Source organism: Rana temporaria, chromosome 1 (genome assembly GCF_905171775.1).
Source record: "Rana temporaria chromosome 1, aRanTem1.1, whole genome shotgun sequence".
NCBI lineage: Eukaryota > Metazoa > Chordata > Amphibia > Anura > Ranidae > Rana > Rana temporaria.
Window position 1 is genome coordinate 50,639,556 of NC_053489.1, and position 16,968 is coordinate 50,656,523.

Consider the following 16,968-nt stretch of genomic DNA (forward strand, 5'->3'; position numbering starts at 1 on the left):
CAGCATGAGATTTTTGCCCGTTGAGATCTGATATGTTTTCAAAGTGTTCCTTTCATTTTTGTTGAGCAGTGTATATACAATGAAGATTGAACTTGTATGACGTTTGTCTCCTTTGTTCTAACTATGTAACCAAGTGTAGTGGGATGAATGTAACATTTCTATATTTACATTTGCGTCACTGGAGTCATCCAACGGGCTCAGCCTCCGTAGTGGACGGGAAACCTTAGACACATCTTATTCACAGGTAAAGCCGGGTTGGTAATTGATTTTTCTACACGGATTTATGCGTTTATTTTCTGCAGCTGCTTTGGAAAATAGGAACTGTCATCCTGATTTGCCTGAAGACTTGACCTGTCACCTATAAAAGTCCGGAGATGCGTTGTTAGCAAACCCAAGTGTTATGATGGTGGAGGAAAGTTTGCTTGTCTTCATGTCCTTGGCCCTCATCATGGTGGCCACTCCAGCAAATGTGACCTTCAGCTGCTTCAAGGACACCATGAGCTATTTGTCTGATCTGAACAGTGATGTACCCAAAGCCTATGCCCTGATGAGTAAGTACATTCCTTTATTATTCTCTTTCCACAGATTTAAGAGCAACTTCATGCAATGGGTAAAGCAAGTCCTTTCCGGGAAATATTGAAACTTGCTTTAGCTCCTTTCACTGCCCGAGCTGCTATTGTTTTATTGCAAATGTGTTTTAAAAAAATGTTTAGGTCTGAAAATGTACACTTCTGCTGTACACAGAAGCGTTTTTATCTTAATACGTAGAATGCATTAAGATAAAAAAAAATCTATGGCTTTTTAAATTGCAGTTAGTGTCTGTGTATAATTGGTCTATGAGTTTGGTGTGGATGCACTGAGCAGGCTAGATACTGAACCATGGGCAGCAGAAAAGAACTGTTAAAAGACCTGCATAACAAGGTAATTTATAAAGCTGCAAAAGGATATACAAATTAATCCAAAGCCTTGAATATGGCAATCAGTACAGTTAATTTACTTGTTAATAAGTGGAACATGTAGGGATCTCCTGATATCAAGCTAAGGTCATGTAGGCCAAGAAATATTGCAGCCACAGCTGCCGGAAGAATTGTTTGGGATATAAAGAAAAACCCACAGGTAACCCTTAAAAGAAATACAGGTTGCACTGGAAAAAGATAGTGTGGTTATTTTTAAGGAGCACAAAGTGAAAATACTTGAGCTGCACGATGCAGCTGCAATGAGCTGCATGGTCTAGTTGCCAGAAAGTGTAAATTTGCTGTCCCCTCAAAATAACTAAACACACAGCCATTAATATCTAAACCGCTGGCAACAAAACTGAGTACACCCCTAAGTGAAAATGTCCAAATTGGGCCCAATTAGCCATTTTCCCTCCCAAGGTCATGTGACTTGTTAGTGTTACAAGGTCTCAGGTGTGAATGGGGAGCAGGTGTGTTACATTTGGTGTTATAGCTCTCACTCTCTCATACTGGTCACTGGAAGTTCAACATGACACCTCATGGTAAAGAACTCTCTGAGAATCTGAAAAAAAAGAATTGTTACTCTACATAAAGAAGGTATAAGCTATAAGAAGATTGCCAAGACCCTGAAACTGAAACTGAGCTGCAGCATGGTGGCCAAGACCATACAGCGGTTTGACAGAACAGGCTCCACTCAAAACAGGCCTTGCCATGGTCGACCAAAGAAGTTGAGTGCACGTGCTCAGTGTCATATCCAGAGGTTGTCTTTGGGAAATGGGCATATGAGTGCTGCCAGCATTGCTGCAGAGTTTGAAGGGGTGGGGGGGGGGGTCAGCCTGTCAGTGCTCAGACCATACGCCACATACTGCATCAAATTGGTCTGCATGGCTGTCGTTTCAGAAGGAAGCCTCTTCTAAAGATGATGCACAAGAAAGCCGCAAACCGTTTGCTGAAGACAAGCAGACAAAGGACATGGATTACTGGAACCATGTCCTGTGGTCTGATGAGACCAAGATAAACTTATTTGGTTCAGATGGTGACAAGCGTGTGTGGGGGCAACCAGGTGAGGAGTACAAAGACAAGTGTGTCTTGCCTACAGTCAAGCATGGTGGTGGGAGTGTCATGGTCGAGTTCTTCCGGCACTGGGGAGCTACAGTTCACTGAGGGAACCGTGAATGCCAACATGTACTGTGACATACTGAAGCAGATGATGATCCCCCCCCTTCAGAGACTGGGCCGCAGGGCAGTATTCCAACATGATAACTCCCCCAAACACACCTCCATGACAACCACTGCCTTGCTAAGGAAGCTGAGGGTAAAAGTGATGGACTGGCCAAGCATGTCTCCAGACCTAAACCCTATTGAGCATCTGTGGGGCATTCTCAAAAGAAAGGTGGAGGAGCACAAGGTCTCTAACATCCGCCAGCTCTGTGATGTCATCATGGAGGAGTGGAAGAGGACTCCAGTGGCAACCTGTGAAGCTCTGGTGAACTCCACGCCCAAGAGGGTTAAGGCAGCGCTGGAAAATAATGGCGGCCACATAAAATATTGACAATTTGGGCCCAATTTGGACATTTGTCACTTAGGGGTGTACTCACTTTTGTTGCCAGCGGTTTAGACATTAATGGCTGCGTGTTGAGTTTTTGTTGAGGGGGACAGAAAATTTACACTGTTATACAAGCTGTACACTCACTACTTTACATTGTAGCAAAGAGTCATTTCTTCAGTGTTGTCACCTGAAAAGATGGAATACAATATTTACAAAAATGTTAGGGGTGTACTCACGTTTGTGAGCTACTGTAATATAAGGGAATGCTGAGTAGACCATTCGACTATATTTCCTGACAGGAGTCCTCCCTTTAAGAGCTGATTCACACCAGCCCTGTTGAGCCATGTTGAGGAGTGTTGCCCAACGTAGTCCCAACACAAAGACGAGGCAACGAGCCTTGCCTTGTATAGGCGCTGCATTGGTGTCTGCTGGGAGGAAATGATACAGGAATCCTTTTATTGCAGCACAGGGCAGTACAACCTGCTTCAAAGTTACATAGTTTGGTTGAAACTAGGGTTGTCCCGATACCGATACTAGTATCGGTGCCCGATACCAAGCATTTGCCCGAGTACTTGTACTCGGGCAAATGCTCCGATGCCTAATCCGATACTTTGTCAGTGGTGCTTCTGTCCCCCGCCATTTACCGCTCCGGTCCCCCTCCATGCTCTGCTCCTGTACCCTGCCGTGCTCTGCATTGGTCCCCCTCCATGCTCCGCTTGTGTCCCCCGCCATGCTCTGCTCGTGTTCCCCGCCGAGTACCGCTCCGGTCCCCCTCCGTTCTCTGCTTCTGTACCCTGCTGTGCTCTGCATCGGTCCCCCTCCATGCTCCGTTTGTGTCCCCGCCGTGCTCCACTCTGGTCCCCCGCCGTCCTCCACTCCCCTCAGTGTACCGCTCCGGTCCCCCACCATCCTCCGCTCCCCTCTGTGTACCGTTCCGGTCCCCCCGCCGTCCTCCGCGTGCCGCTCCTGTCCTCCGCCGTCCTCCGCTCCCCTTCGTGTAGTGCTCCGGTCCCCCGCCGGAGGAAGGAGCCCTTTTCCGAATGAACAGTCAGTGATCTTTTTTTTTGCCAGTGATCACTGACTGTCCATTCATAACTGAGCATAGTAACTGTATTACAATGTCTCAGTTTATGAATGGAGAGGAGCCGCTGTCTCCTATACATTCATCTACAGTGCAGTTGAGCCTGTCTCAAAGAGGAGATATCAGGGGTCTGTTAAGACCCCCAATATCTCACCAAAGCCCCCCAACAGGGCTGATAAAAGCAAAAAAAAAAAAATTGTAAAAATAATAAAGTTAAATAAAAAAAACACACTGACACCTCCAAAAGAAAGCATTGTAAAAAAAAAAAATTGTAAAGAATATTTAAAAAAAAATATTGTAAAAAATAAAATTGAAAAAATAAAAAAACTGACAGTCCACACGTCAGTACTGCATATTAGTGCCACTGTCAAAATAAAATTGAAAAAAAAGTATCGGTATTCGGTATCGGTACTTGTACAAGGTCTAAAAAAAGTGGTATCGGGACAACCCTAGTTGAAACAAGTCAATTTATTTCAACCAATAAAATGGGAAGAAAAAAATACAATCCTATATACACAATCCCATACCCACAGTTGGTCCATAGAAGTATAAAAGAGGTAAAAAAAAAAAGGAAAGAATTCAAGGCAGTGCACCTTCACACAGCACAGAAACACTCATGCATTATGTATTATGCGTTGCCACGCATGGTGAACCCAACATAAAAGTATGTCTTTCCCCTCTAGGACTCCAGCCTCATCCTTTGGTCCGACTCTTGCTTTATTTTCCTTGAAAGCTCAAAATAAGTTTATTCTTTAACCTTAGCCCCTTTTATAATAGAGTTTGTGTTTCTAAGAGTTATTAAAACTTTATGGGCACCTTCCCCTGTGATGCTTCTGCGATTTTTTTTTTTTTTTTTTAATACGTCTCCGAATCGCTAAATAATTAAACACAACAAAGTTTTAATTTTAACATTTTCTCAGCAAAGGTTGCATACAGACAGAGGTCTTAAAAACACATTTTGTGGGAAAATACCGGGAAATAGAGCGTCACTGAAAGGCAATTCCGTACACCGATGCTTGCTGCGTCGCTTGAAAGGCACTGCGTATCACGCATGTACTTAAATTATCCACGGCTAAAGTGCATTTTCCAGATTCTTTTCAGCTGGAAAGTAAGGCTGCAGTTTTTTTTTAAGCAAAATGTGCCTTCCCCTATTTTATGCCGCGTACACACAACCGTTTTTCGGGTTGTAGAAAATGATGTTTTTAAGGGTCTAGAAAAAACTAAGTTTTTTTCAACCCGATAGCTGATTGACCTCCTATTTGATGCTGCTGGCATAGTTCCAGGTCTTATGCCAGTAGCATGACATAAATTTACTTTTAAGCCATCTTTAAGATTCTGACCAACACTGGAAGGGTTGCATTCTTTCTCATGGCCACCAATGTAAGAAGAAATTTTTCCATTGAACCTCAATGAACTGGATTTATTATGGGTTTCCAGAGACCTGGTTGAGCATGGTTGTGCCTACTAACGATCGGTTTTGAACTTTCGGTTAGGAATCCATCGGTTAAATTTAAAGCAAGTTGGCTTTTTTTAAACCAATGGTTAAATAACCTATGGGGCCCACACACGATCGGTTTTGACAGATGAAAACGGTCCATCAGACCGCTGTCCTCTGTTTAACCGATCGCGTGTACGAGGCCTTATAGCTCTCCTGATGTCTCATTAAAGAGAATCTCTTACACAAAAAAAGTATCACATAGGGGCCCTATGTGATACAAAAAAATAACGTTTGTTAGAAAAAATATAAAGTTACACCAAAGCACTTAAACCCTTCCCCCAAACCCCCCTCCGAAAAATTTGGATGCCCTCCCCTCCACTGCCACATACTTGCCTATTTCGAAACACACGCGTTGAATGCACCAATGCATAAACATATAGTACATGCTACACATAAGGGGCCAGATCCACAAAAACGGTCGTATTTTTAGGCGGGCGTAGCGCGTCTCAGATACACTACGCCGCCGTAACTTACAGCGTAGTTTCCTTATCCAGAAACAATTTGCGGCGGCGTAGCGTAAATGTGCCGGCGTAAGCCCGCGTAATTCAAAGCAGGCTTGGAGTGGGCGTGTTGTATGTTAATCTGGTTTGACCCCACGTATATGATGTTTTTTTTGAACGGCACATGCGCCGTCCGTGGGGGTATCCCAGTGCGCATGCTCGAAATCACCTCGCAAATAGTCAATGCTTTCGACGTGAACGTAATTTACGCAAAGCCCTATTCGCGAACGTTTTACGCAAACAACGTAAACGACAGAAAATACGACGCTGTCCCGACGTCCATACCTAACATGTGTACGCCTCATAGAGGCAGGGGTAACGTTTTTTTTTTTTTTTTTTTTTCTTTTTTTCTTTTTTCCCCATTTCAGACTCCACCGACCACGAGACGTGCTCACTATCGAATTGCTTGTTATGTCTCCGTCTAGGCTTCGCATCATTTGTGGGTACTTTTTATATATATATATATATATATATATTTTTTTTTTTTAATAATTAATACATAGTTTTTACTTTATAGAGCTCCCTATGTATCCAAAGAACCAGTATGTAATTTGTTTGTTTATACTAAGCTTTAAACAATTCTTCCTTAAATTATTATATCCCTTCCCCCCATCCCCTTCCCATCCTACCCCTCCCCCCCGGGACTCCAGTTACCTTTCTATCTTATCCGATTAACTCCTTTATTGTGGTTAATTTATTTTTCCATCTTATTATATATACCCTTTTTTTTTTTTGAGTTGTGTCAATCCTTAAAGGTATGGAACGAAATCTTATAAGGTCCTATGCACCCATCAGATCCGCGAACGTCATTGACTGTTTAAACTCTATCCATTTGGACCAGGTCTCTTCATATTCCTCTAGGCCGTCTGTATCCAAAAACCGTAAATATTCTAGGTTTTGAATGAGATTTATTTTGTTGCACCATTCAATAATGGAGGGGCTTTCCCTATCTTGCCAATGACTGGCAATCAGGCTTTTATCAAAAATTGCAGATAAAAAAGATCAGTAGTAAGGAAAGATGAAAATTGACCTTAGATAAGGTCATGGAAAGAAAAGGGGTTACTATAGGCCACACTAGAATTATCCTGATCCTAATAATAATAAACTCAAGATATGGTATCAAAAGGTTTATTCTGGTGATTAAATTAATCAAATAGGATCACATTCAAATATCACATCACAGTTTAAAAGAACATGGTATTGAGTACCTAGTATCTGACCATGAACACACATAACATACAAGACATACAATAGACAACATTGACACACGACGCTGTCCGGACTCTGACGGGGTCAGTCATTGGTTGTCGTCACTATAAAACAATGTATATTGGATAATGGAATATAACGGTATTCAAAATTTTTAATGACACATGACATCCAAATTGTGACCCTGGTAGTATACTAACCAATGACTGAACCCTAAGGGGATAGAGGGGTTGGAGGAGGGAGGGGGAGACGGGAAAGGGGTGTGGAGATTGAGGTAATGAAGCTGCAGCAGGTATGACTAATGGTGCCTGTAGGCAGGAGGATTGTATAGTGGACTATTAATAAGTTCACTATTAATGAGGGAGTAACTTCCTCTCATGAAAGATGCGAAGGTGGCATCAATTCTCAAGATTCTCACTCTGTGTGAGATGGTAGCATTTCAACGATCATTCGAATGAGTGATGATTCACTTGGTCTGAAGTAAATGTACGCTGTATGATCTTAACAGTCTGGATATATATTCAGTTGGTTGAATTGCATTAGAAGCTGTGCGCAGTATGCTGTCGGTTAGGAAGGCATTTATTATCTGGAAATGCACAGATATATTGATTTAAATAATGTAAATAATGATGGTGTATATGAATCATACGTCACCAATTCTAGATGTAACCATCCTATAAAGGCAGTGCCGTGACAACACAGCTACGTTTCTTACTGAGATGGTTAGGTAGGATTATACATGGGTATAGCTCAATTTCCAGAAGTCATAGAAGTTGTATTACTGTTCAATTCGAGCAACTATGTCCCCAGAGGTATATAGCAACAGTGTGTTTAGTGCTTGTAATGGTTTCAAAGAATATAGTCATCCATATGACTCCAGATGAAAACATTCAAAGTGAAAGGTGATTACAGACCTTTAGTAGATGTTCATTCATTCTGTGGAATGATCAGAGTGATGGTAAGTCCTGTTTGTGCAGTCCTCTGGTTGGTTATCCCAAATGGTGTGCCCAAGAATGCAGGGGGCTTTGTTGGGAAGGGAGTCGAATTTACTCCGCGTCCAGAGCGCGGGCTGGATAGCCCGGTATAGCACCTCGATCTCCGTCTCCGTCTACGTATTCCTCCGTATTCCTTCCTCGTTTAGGTTGATTCACATGGACAGGTCACATGGGCAGCGTCTGGTGATGACGTCGACGCGTTTCGCCGTAGCCAATGGCGTAGCTTCTTTTAGCAGCTGTTAACAAATGTGGTAGTAGACTTTTCTGATATATTTTATTTGGTACTCTAATCCTCTGGTGCAAGCATCCCCAAGGGTCATCTGGTATCTCTATGTCCGTTATTTCTGTTATTAAAGATCTAATCCTGCTCCAGTACCGTCTAATTTTTGGGCATCTCCACCATATATGAGCCATATCTCCGATCTGTCTGCATCCGCGCCAGCAAAGTTCGGAGGCCTCTTTCTTGTATTTATGAGCTTTATCTGGGGTTATATACCACCGTGTCAAACATTTATAATTTAATTCAGTTATTTTATTATTTACTGACGAGGTATGCACTCTTTTCCATATTTGTTTTAAATCTGGGATACTCAAAGGTATCCCTAATTCTTCCTCCCACTTTTTAATATATGGTGGGATGTCCAATTGCTCTACTTCTATTAAGTTTTTGTAGATCTTAGAGATCACTCCTCTCCCAACTCCTCCTCCACTAATTCTCTCGAGGGGACGCAGGTTATCCACAGATCTACACGGCTGTGGTAGAGCCTCAAAGAAATGTTTTAACTGGATATAGCGCCAATCATTTATATCTATTATTTCCCCTCTACCCTTTAGTTCCTCATAAGAGCTTAATTTATCTTGTGTCATGACATCTTTCAACTGGGCGTTTTCTTTCCTGATCCATTTCCCTGATATCTTCTCTATCCCTGGTACAAAGTATTTCGAGTCTTTTAATGGCATTAATGGTGAGTTAAAGTCCCAATTTTCCCTCTTATGAACTTTATCCCATATTTTAATAGCAAAACGTGTAATACTGTGTGATTGTTTACCCAACTCCCTGTATTTATCTGGAATCCAGATAATACTCCCCAGTGAAACATTACTCATCTGATATTCCATCCTTACCCACCTTTTTTGCCGGGTGTCCCTAATCCAGTCTATCACTCTTGTGAGAATTACTGCTTCATAATAACTTCTAATGTCTGGTGCTCCCCATCCCCCTTGTGTCTTATTTTTTTTTAGAGTTGCCCAGCTAATACAAGCTTTTTTGCCCTGCCACACAAACTTTAATAAAATTGTTTGTAATGTCTTGAAGTACTTCTGGGGTAGAGCAATCGGGAGCATCTGTATCTTATACATGATTTTTGGCAAGATTACCATCTTAAAAATATTCATTCTCCCTCCCCATGATATTCGTCCTACCGTGAGTCTACCAAGTTCTATCTTAATTTCTTCCAGCATAGATACAAAATTTACTTTATAAATCCTCTCTTTTGAGATAGCTATTTTTACTCCTAAATATTTTATTTCCCTTTTCCCCCACACAAAAGGGAACTCTTTTTGATATAAATTTTGATCTTTCTTAGCTATATTGATACTTAGGGTTTCGGATTTAGTTGGATTCATTTTGAAATTGGACAGCTCTCCATATTGTTTCATTCATTTTAGTAAGTTTGGTAACGTTATTCTCGGGCAAGTTAAAAACAAAAGGATATCATCCGCATATGCCGCGAGTTTATGTTCCTCTCGTCCAACTTCTATACCCTTTATATCTGGGTTCTTCCTTATTTTCCTTAAAAGTGGTTCTAATGCTAGGACGAACAGTAAGGGGGACAGGGGGCATCCCTGTCTAGTGCCGTTGTGAAGTTCAAAAGCGCCCGACAGGGTCCCATTAATTTTTACTCTTGCACCTGGTTTATTATACAGTACCTTAATTCTGTTTAACATTTTTGGACCTATTCCTATTCTCTCTAATGTCTTATATAAGAAACCCCAGTCTACTCTATCAAACGCTTTTTCCGCATCTACTGATAAGAGTAGACCTGGGGCTCCACTATCGCTAATTTTCTGAATGGCTAACAATGTTCTAATACCATTATCTCTCCCCTCCCGTCCAGATACAAAACCAACCTGGTCAGTGTGGATCAGGTCCTTCATTATCCCTTTCATTCTCTCTGCTAGTATTTTAGAAAAAATCTTGGTGTCACAATTCAGAAGGGAGATCGGTCTATAACTCGAACAAAGTGTGCTATCCTTCCCATCTTTCAGAATTAGGGTGATGGTAGCTTCTATAGCTTCCTTCCCGATGTCCCACTTTTCACCTAAACCATTCATGTATGAACACATTTTTGGGGCTAGAATGTCAATACATTTTTTGTAATAAAGAACCGTTAAACCATCTGGTCCTGGGCTCTTTCCGTTTGGCGCGTTCTTAATAATTTCTCTAATTGCCTTTTCTGAGATCGGGGCTTCAAGCTTCTTGAAATCATCCTCAGATATTGCTTCCCACTCTATTTCCTTTAAAAATTCATATGTTTTTTTTCCTTTTAAACTTATCTCTTCTCTAGTCTCCTGTTTATTGATTGAATAACGTTTTTCATAATATTCTTAAAAACTATCCACTATTTCACTAGTTTTATGTACTACTTCTCCCCGACTTGTTTGTATTTTATCAATAAAGTTAAGTTTTTTTTTATTTTTCAATAAGTTTGCTAAATGTTTCCCTGGTTTGTTATCCCATAAGTACCTCTCTTTCTTTACTTGATTAAATGTACTTCTAGTTTCTTGCTCTATTTGTTCTCTTACTTCTTCCCTATTGATGTTTAATTTCAATAAAGTTTCTTTATTTCTATCTTGTTTGTGTTGTTGTTCTAAGTTATGGATTTCTTTTATGAGTGTTATTCTTTTTTTCTTATTTGTTTTGTTTTTTTCCGCCCCGATCTTGATTAAAACTCCGCGCACAAAAGCCTTATGGGTCTCCCATACTATAGCCTCTGAAACATCCTCTGTTAAGTTAATTTCAAAGAATTCCTCCAGTTCCCTTTTTATTCGGGTTTCTATATTTTTATCCTGGAGTAATTCTTCATTAAGCCTCCACTTCGTATTGTTTACCCGTTTCTCCCCTATTTCCAAACGTAATGATACTGGCGCATGATCCGAGAAGGTTGCAGTACCTATGCTGGAATCACTTATATTTTCTAAAAACCTATGCTCAACCAAGAAAAAATCTATCCTTGAATAAGTCTCGTGTACAGGGGAGCGGAATGTAAAATCCTGTTGCTTATTATGTTGTATCCTCCATATCCACTAATTGAGACTGATGGAGTGTTTTTTTCAGTTTGTTTCTCCATGTCATTCCGGTCCCCTGTGCCCAAGACGTACTATCTAAATCTGGATCCATATGAAAGTTAAAGTCCCCTGCTATTATAGCTATTCCCCGTTTAAACTCCATGAACTCAGTTATCATTTTCATTACATAGCAGATAGGATTTTTATTTAGGCAGTATATGTTTGCCAAAGAGATTTCTACTCCGTTCAGTTTTCCTCTCAAAAATAAGTATCTGCCCTCCGGATCTGCCCTTCTCTCCTCCATTGTAAACCTCATCTCTTTGGCAAAACCTATCGCTACCCCTTTCGCACGACTAATTGGGGAATTTCCAAAATGCCATACCGGGTAAAATTGTGTCATATTTTTACGATTTGCTTCTATGGTGAGGTGGGTCTCCTGTAGCATGATCACATCCCCCTTCAGCAGACTAAGCTCCTTCATTATATTTGCGCGCTTGATGGGTGCATTTAGGCCCCTGACATCATAAGAAATTATGTTTATCTCCATCTTTTTTCAATGAATATTCGTCTTGACATTTCGCGAAATTCTGGAGTCCCCCCTCCCTTCCCTTCTACAAGTCCCCCTCCCCTCCCTATCCTCCCCCCCTCTTCCTGACATCCACCCCCCCCCCTCCCCCCTCCTCCCTCCCCCCCCATCTTCCCCTTGGAGGTAATACTGGTCTCATTGAGACCCTTGGACGTGGCCCTCCTTTCCTTTTCCCGGCCCCTGGCATCTCCTCCTAGAGGTTGAGCTCTGAGGAAATACAGGGACCGAACCCCCTGCCCACCCACCTCCACCCACTCCAACCCCCTCCCTCCAACCCATCCTCGCATATGCAGCGCCTTACTATGTATCTCAGAAGAAAGAGATTACTCTTACACCCTTTTTCTCCCTTCTTTTTTTTTTTTTTTTATAATTTTTCCCTCTCTCCTTTTCCCTTCTTTTTTAATAGTAAGGGAACTCAAAAATATATTTTTTTTTATCCTATCTTTCTTCTATTTTTCTTAAACATAGCGCTGCACTATACACCCCCTCCCTCTCTATCTCTCACTACATTTTCTTTCTGCCCGTAGGTCTCTGCCATACCGGTTGCCAGGTCTGAGCTTCCTCTGTGCTATCTATTTCCTCCTGTTTCTCCCACCATCCTGGGATCTCAATTAAGTCTATGTTCAGTCTCCTGCAAAAATTTGGGGTCTCCTCTGGAAACCTAATGTTGCCGAGCGGCCCTCCTTACGGCCTGTCAGACAAGCAGGGAAACCCCAAGTATACTGAATATTTTGTGATTTCAGTAGCTCTAGTAATGGCTTTAAAGTTCTTCTCCGGGATAGTGTTTCTCCTGATAAGTCTGGGAAGACCTGTAGGCTAGTTTCTCGATATTTGGTCGGGTGGTTAACTTTCATATAACTATTAACTATCTCCTTGTCCTGATAGTTATGGAACCTCGCTATCACATCTCTTGGGACCTCCGTTCCAACTTCTGGTGGTTTTCTGATCCGATGTATCCTCTCAAACTAGGCCTCTGATCCTTATGTTCTTTCTTCTATTCCTATTCTCCTGGTCCTCGATTTTATACCTCATATATCTCTGTTCTTTACGTAAGTCCTCAAGTTGTTTCTTTAGCCCTTTTATTTCTATATTATGGCAGTCCATTCTTTCTTCTACTTCCTCCACTCTTTTCAACATATGTTTCATATCTTCCCTTAAGCTGTTTATTTCTCCTTTTATGGAGGACTCTAGTCTTAGTTCCATGCTTGATAGCATTTCTACCATGTCCCCTTTAGTCAATTGTTGCCTTTTTTGTCTTGTGTCCAGGGGTAACGTTACGCCGAAAAAAGTCTTACGCGAACGACGTATAAAAACACACCGGGCGGACGTTCGTTTGAGGATCTGCGTATCTAGCTAATTTGCATACTCTACGCGGAAATCAACGGACGCTCCACCTAGCGGCCAGCGTAAATATGCACCTAAGATCAGACGGCGTACTAAGACGTATGTCAGTCGGATCTAGCCCACATTCAGTCGTACCCCAAGGACCCACTCCACCGTCGTCCTATAACAGGCCTAAATGTACTCTCAAAGGTAATGGAAAAATTAGTGGTACAACAGCTGCAACAGCATCTAGATACCCACAACCTACTTGATCCATTTCAATCGGGATTCCGGCCTGGACACGGGACAGAAACCGCATTGCTCAAAATATGGGACGACGCACTCGAGGCCGCAGACGAAGGAGAATCTTGTCTTCTGGTTCTGTTGGACCTAAGCGCAGCCTTCGACACAGTAGACCACAAGCTGAAGTAGCCAGAGTCGCAGAAGGCGATTTATCTTGGTTAGGACCTTTCACTTCTGAGAAACGCACATTATCGTGCGAAGTCCCTCAAGGATCCCCCCCCTGTCACCGGTGTTATTCAACATCTATCTTCGCCCTCTTTTTGAGATTATTAGCAGTCAAAAACTGCTCTACCACTCGTATGCAGATGACACGCAACTATATTTCCGCATTTGCAATAAAATCATCTTCACCTCAATCTAGAGACATGCCTCTCTTTGATAGAGGACTGGATGACAAAGAGTTATCTTAAACTCAACGGAGCGAAAACAGAACTTCTCCTGTTTCACGCCAAACGTATGAATCAACCTGCAACAACTTGGACCCCTCCGCCCATTCTGGGCAAAATCATCACCCCTAGCGCCAAAGTCAAAAGTCTTGGGGTCATCTTTGACTCCTACATGACAATGGATGCACAAATAGGGTCAGTAGTCAGCGGATCTCACCATCTGCTGCGCCTACTACGCAGACTTACTCCTTTTATTCCCAAGGAAGACATAGCGGTCGTGGTGGGAGCTATTGTAAACTCAAGATTGGACTATGCAAATGCCCTTTACCTCGGACTCCCCAAGTACCAAATCGCTCATCTACAAGTCGTTCAAAATACGGCCGCTAGACTTGTGACTGGGAAAAAACCCTGGGAATCAATCTCACCCTCACTGAGAGCCCTTCATTGGTTACCAGTAAAAGACAGAATCACTTTTAAAGCACTCTGTCTAACGCATAGATGTATCTATGGGAACGCTCCCCATTATCTATGCGAAAAAATAAAAGCTCATAATCCCAATCGCGTTCTGCGATCCACCAATCAAAATCTCCTCCAGATACCGAAAGCCAACTACAAGTCCAAAGGAGAAAGGAGATTCGAGGTCCAAGGGCCTAGACTATGGAACGCTTTACCAACCAGCATTCGGTTGGAGGAGAACCACTTGGCGTTCAGGAGAAAGATCAAGACTCATCTCTTTTGATACCAAATGAGGCAGGAACAACAAGCGCCCAGAGGCAATTAAGTTTGCATGTGTTGCGCTATATAAGTTTTCATTCATTCATCTTGTTTTGTGGATACAAAACAAAGATACGACGGCGCATCGTAGAACTTACGCGGCGTATCAATAGATACGCCGTAAGTTCTTTGTGGATCTGGCCCTACATATCTATGTCTATTATTTATGGTTTACTCTAAACTGATGACCTGTAAGGCCTTATAAAGGGTTGCCTTTGGAAAATTTAGGGTACCTCATCTTTTATATTTTACCAAAAAATGGGTAATATGTGGCGTTTGTATTATTTACTGTCATTTTGCACTTGATAAACCTTTGCTCTTATACTGCATGACATAAAATATCATTTGGGCCTAAAATTATTTTTTAAACGTGTACAAAACGACTGTCAGTGAAAGGATATAAGGAATCTGCATATTCAGTAAGTGAATAAAATAGCTGCTGAAAGTGCTTAAAAAACTGAGGGTTACTATCACTTTAATGGTTTTCTTCACAGACCGCTCTGTATACCCTCGGCTCCCCCACTCAGATATGTACTTAGAAGTACTATTTGTACTTTGCACGATTTTTTTTCTATTCACAGCCCAATTTTTCCTTTTTATGAGGTGTGGAAAGGAGTTCTGCTCTGAGAAATAATAGATAACAATCCGCGGCTCTCTTTTTTTAGCATCTCTCTCGCCGTGTTCTCGGCGATGGATCTCTCAGGAACTGCCCAGGATGTAGCCCCAGGCAGACAGCGTGTTCTGAGATATTCTGCTGTAAAAAGTCATGTTTCAGTCAATTTATTTTACTACCTGAAGTGGCGTGAAGGCGTATTTCTAAAAGGAAAGGGATATCTTCTTGGGTTGCTGTTTGTCCTATTCAAAGGGGTCTTATTCTGTAAATCAGAGGGTGTGGGGTGCTGATTCAGAGAGCTCCATTATTGATTATATAATAGGTGCCTATAATAGGTGATCATATAATGGGTGCCTACACCAACTATTAGCAAGATTCAGAGAGAGTTAGGCCGGCGTATCAGTAAATACGCCGTCGTAACTCTGAATCTGCGCCGTCGTAAATTTAAGTGTATTCTCAAATTGAGATACACTTAAATCTAGCTAAGATACGACCACCTGCGTCGTCGTATCTTAGCTGTCTATTTAGGCCGGCCGCTAGGGGCGTGTATGCTGATTTACGCCTAGAATGCGTAAATCAGCGAGATACGCCTATTCACGAACATACGCTTGCCCGTCACAGTAAAGATACGCTGTTTACGTAAGGCGTTTTCAGGCCTAAAGATATTCCACCAAAAAGATGGCACAGCCAATGTTAGGTATGGACGTCGGAACCGCGTCGAATTTTAAAATGTTTACGTCGTTTGCGTAAGTCGTCCGTGAATGGGGCTGGGCGTAATTTACAATCACGTCGAAACCAATAAGTCTTTGCGGCGTAATTTGGAGCATGCGCACTGGGATATGTCCACGGACGGCGCATGCGCCCTTCGTTAAAAACGTCAATCACGTCGGGTCACGATTCATTAGCATAAAACACGCCCACCTCTTCACAATTTGAATTAGGCGCGCTTAGGCCGGCACATTTACGCTACGCCGCCGTAACTTAGGACGCAAGTGCTTTGTGAATACAGCACTCGCCTCTCTAACTTACGGCAGCGTATATGAGATACGCTACGCCTGCCTAACGTTAGACAGGTCTACCTGAATCCAGCTATATATCATTAAATAAAATGGGTGCCTATAATAGGTGATCATATAATGAATGTCTACACCCATTATATGATCATATAAGTGCATATACAGGTGAAACTCGAAAAATTAGAATATCGTGCAAAAGTTAATTTATTTCACTAATGTAACTTAAAAGGTGAAACTAATATATGAGAGATACTCATGCCGCATACACACGACCGTTTTTCGGGCTGTAAAAAATTAAGTTTTTTTTTTGTCATTAAAAACGATCGTGTGTGGGCTCCAGAGTATTTTTCACAATGTAAAAAATGGGCATTAGAAATTTTGAACATGCTCTAATTTTTCTAACGTTGTCGTTTTTAACGTCGTAAAAAATGGTCGTGTGTGGGCTTTAACGACGTGAAAAAAACGCGCATGCTCAGAAGCAAATTATGAGACGGGAACGCTCGTTCTGGTAAAACTAGGGTTCGTAATGGAGTAAGCACATTCATCACGCTGTAACAGACTGAAAAGCGCGAATCGTCTCTCACAAAACTTTTACTAACATGAAATCAGCAAAAGCAGCCCCAAGTGTGGCACCATCCGCATAGTGCCGTCGTACGTGTTGTACGTCACCGCGCTTTGCTAGAGCATTTTTTTTCACGGTCGTGTGTAGGCAAGGCCGTTTTAATGATCGGGTTGAAAAAAACGTTGTTTTTTCTAGACCATTAAAAACGTCATTTTTTACAACCCGAAAAATGGTTGTGTGTACGCGGCATTACATGCAAAGCAAGATAGTCCAAGCCGTGATTTGTCATAATTGTGATGATTATGGCTTACAGCTCATGAAAACCCCAA

The 16,968-nt window shown here is 41.9% G+C and overlaps 1 protein-coding gene across 1 annotated transcript in view; it reads left to right on the top strand.

Annotated features, from left to right (window-relative positions):
- The first annotated feature begins 290 nt into the window (after window positions 1-290).
- LOC120927238 (O-acyltransferase like protein-like) overlaps window positions 291-16,968 on the top strand; it is a 146,828-nt gene continuing 130,150 nt past the window's right edge. The window contains exon 1 of the mRNA XM_040337784.1: window positions 291-551. Within this exon, the coding sequence (XP_040193718.1) occupies window positions 401-551 (151 nt within the window). The 5' untranslated portion in view covers window positions 291-400. The remainder of the gene's footprint in view (window positions 552-16,968) is intronic.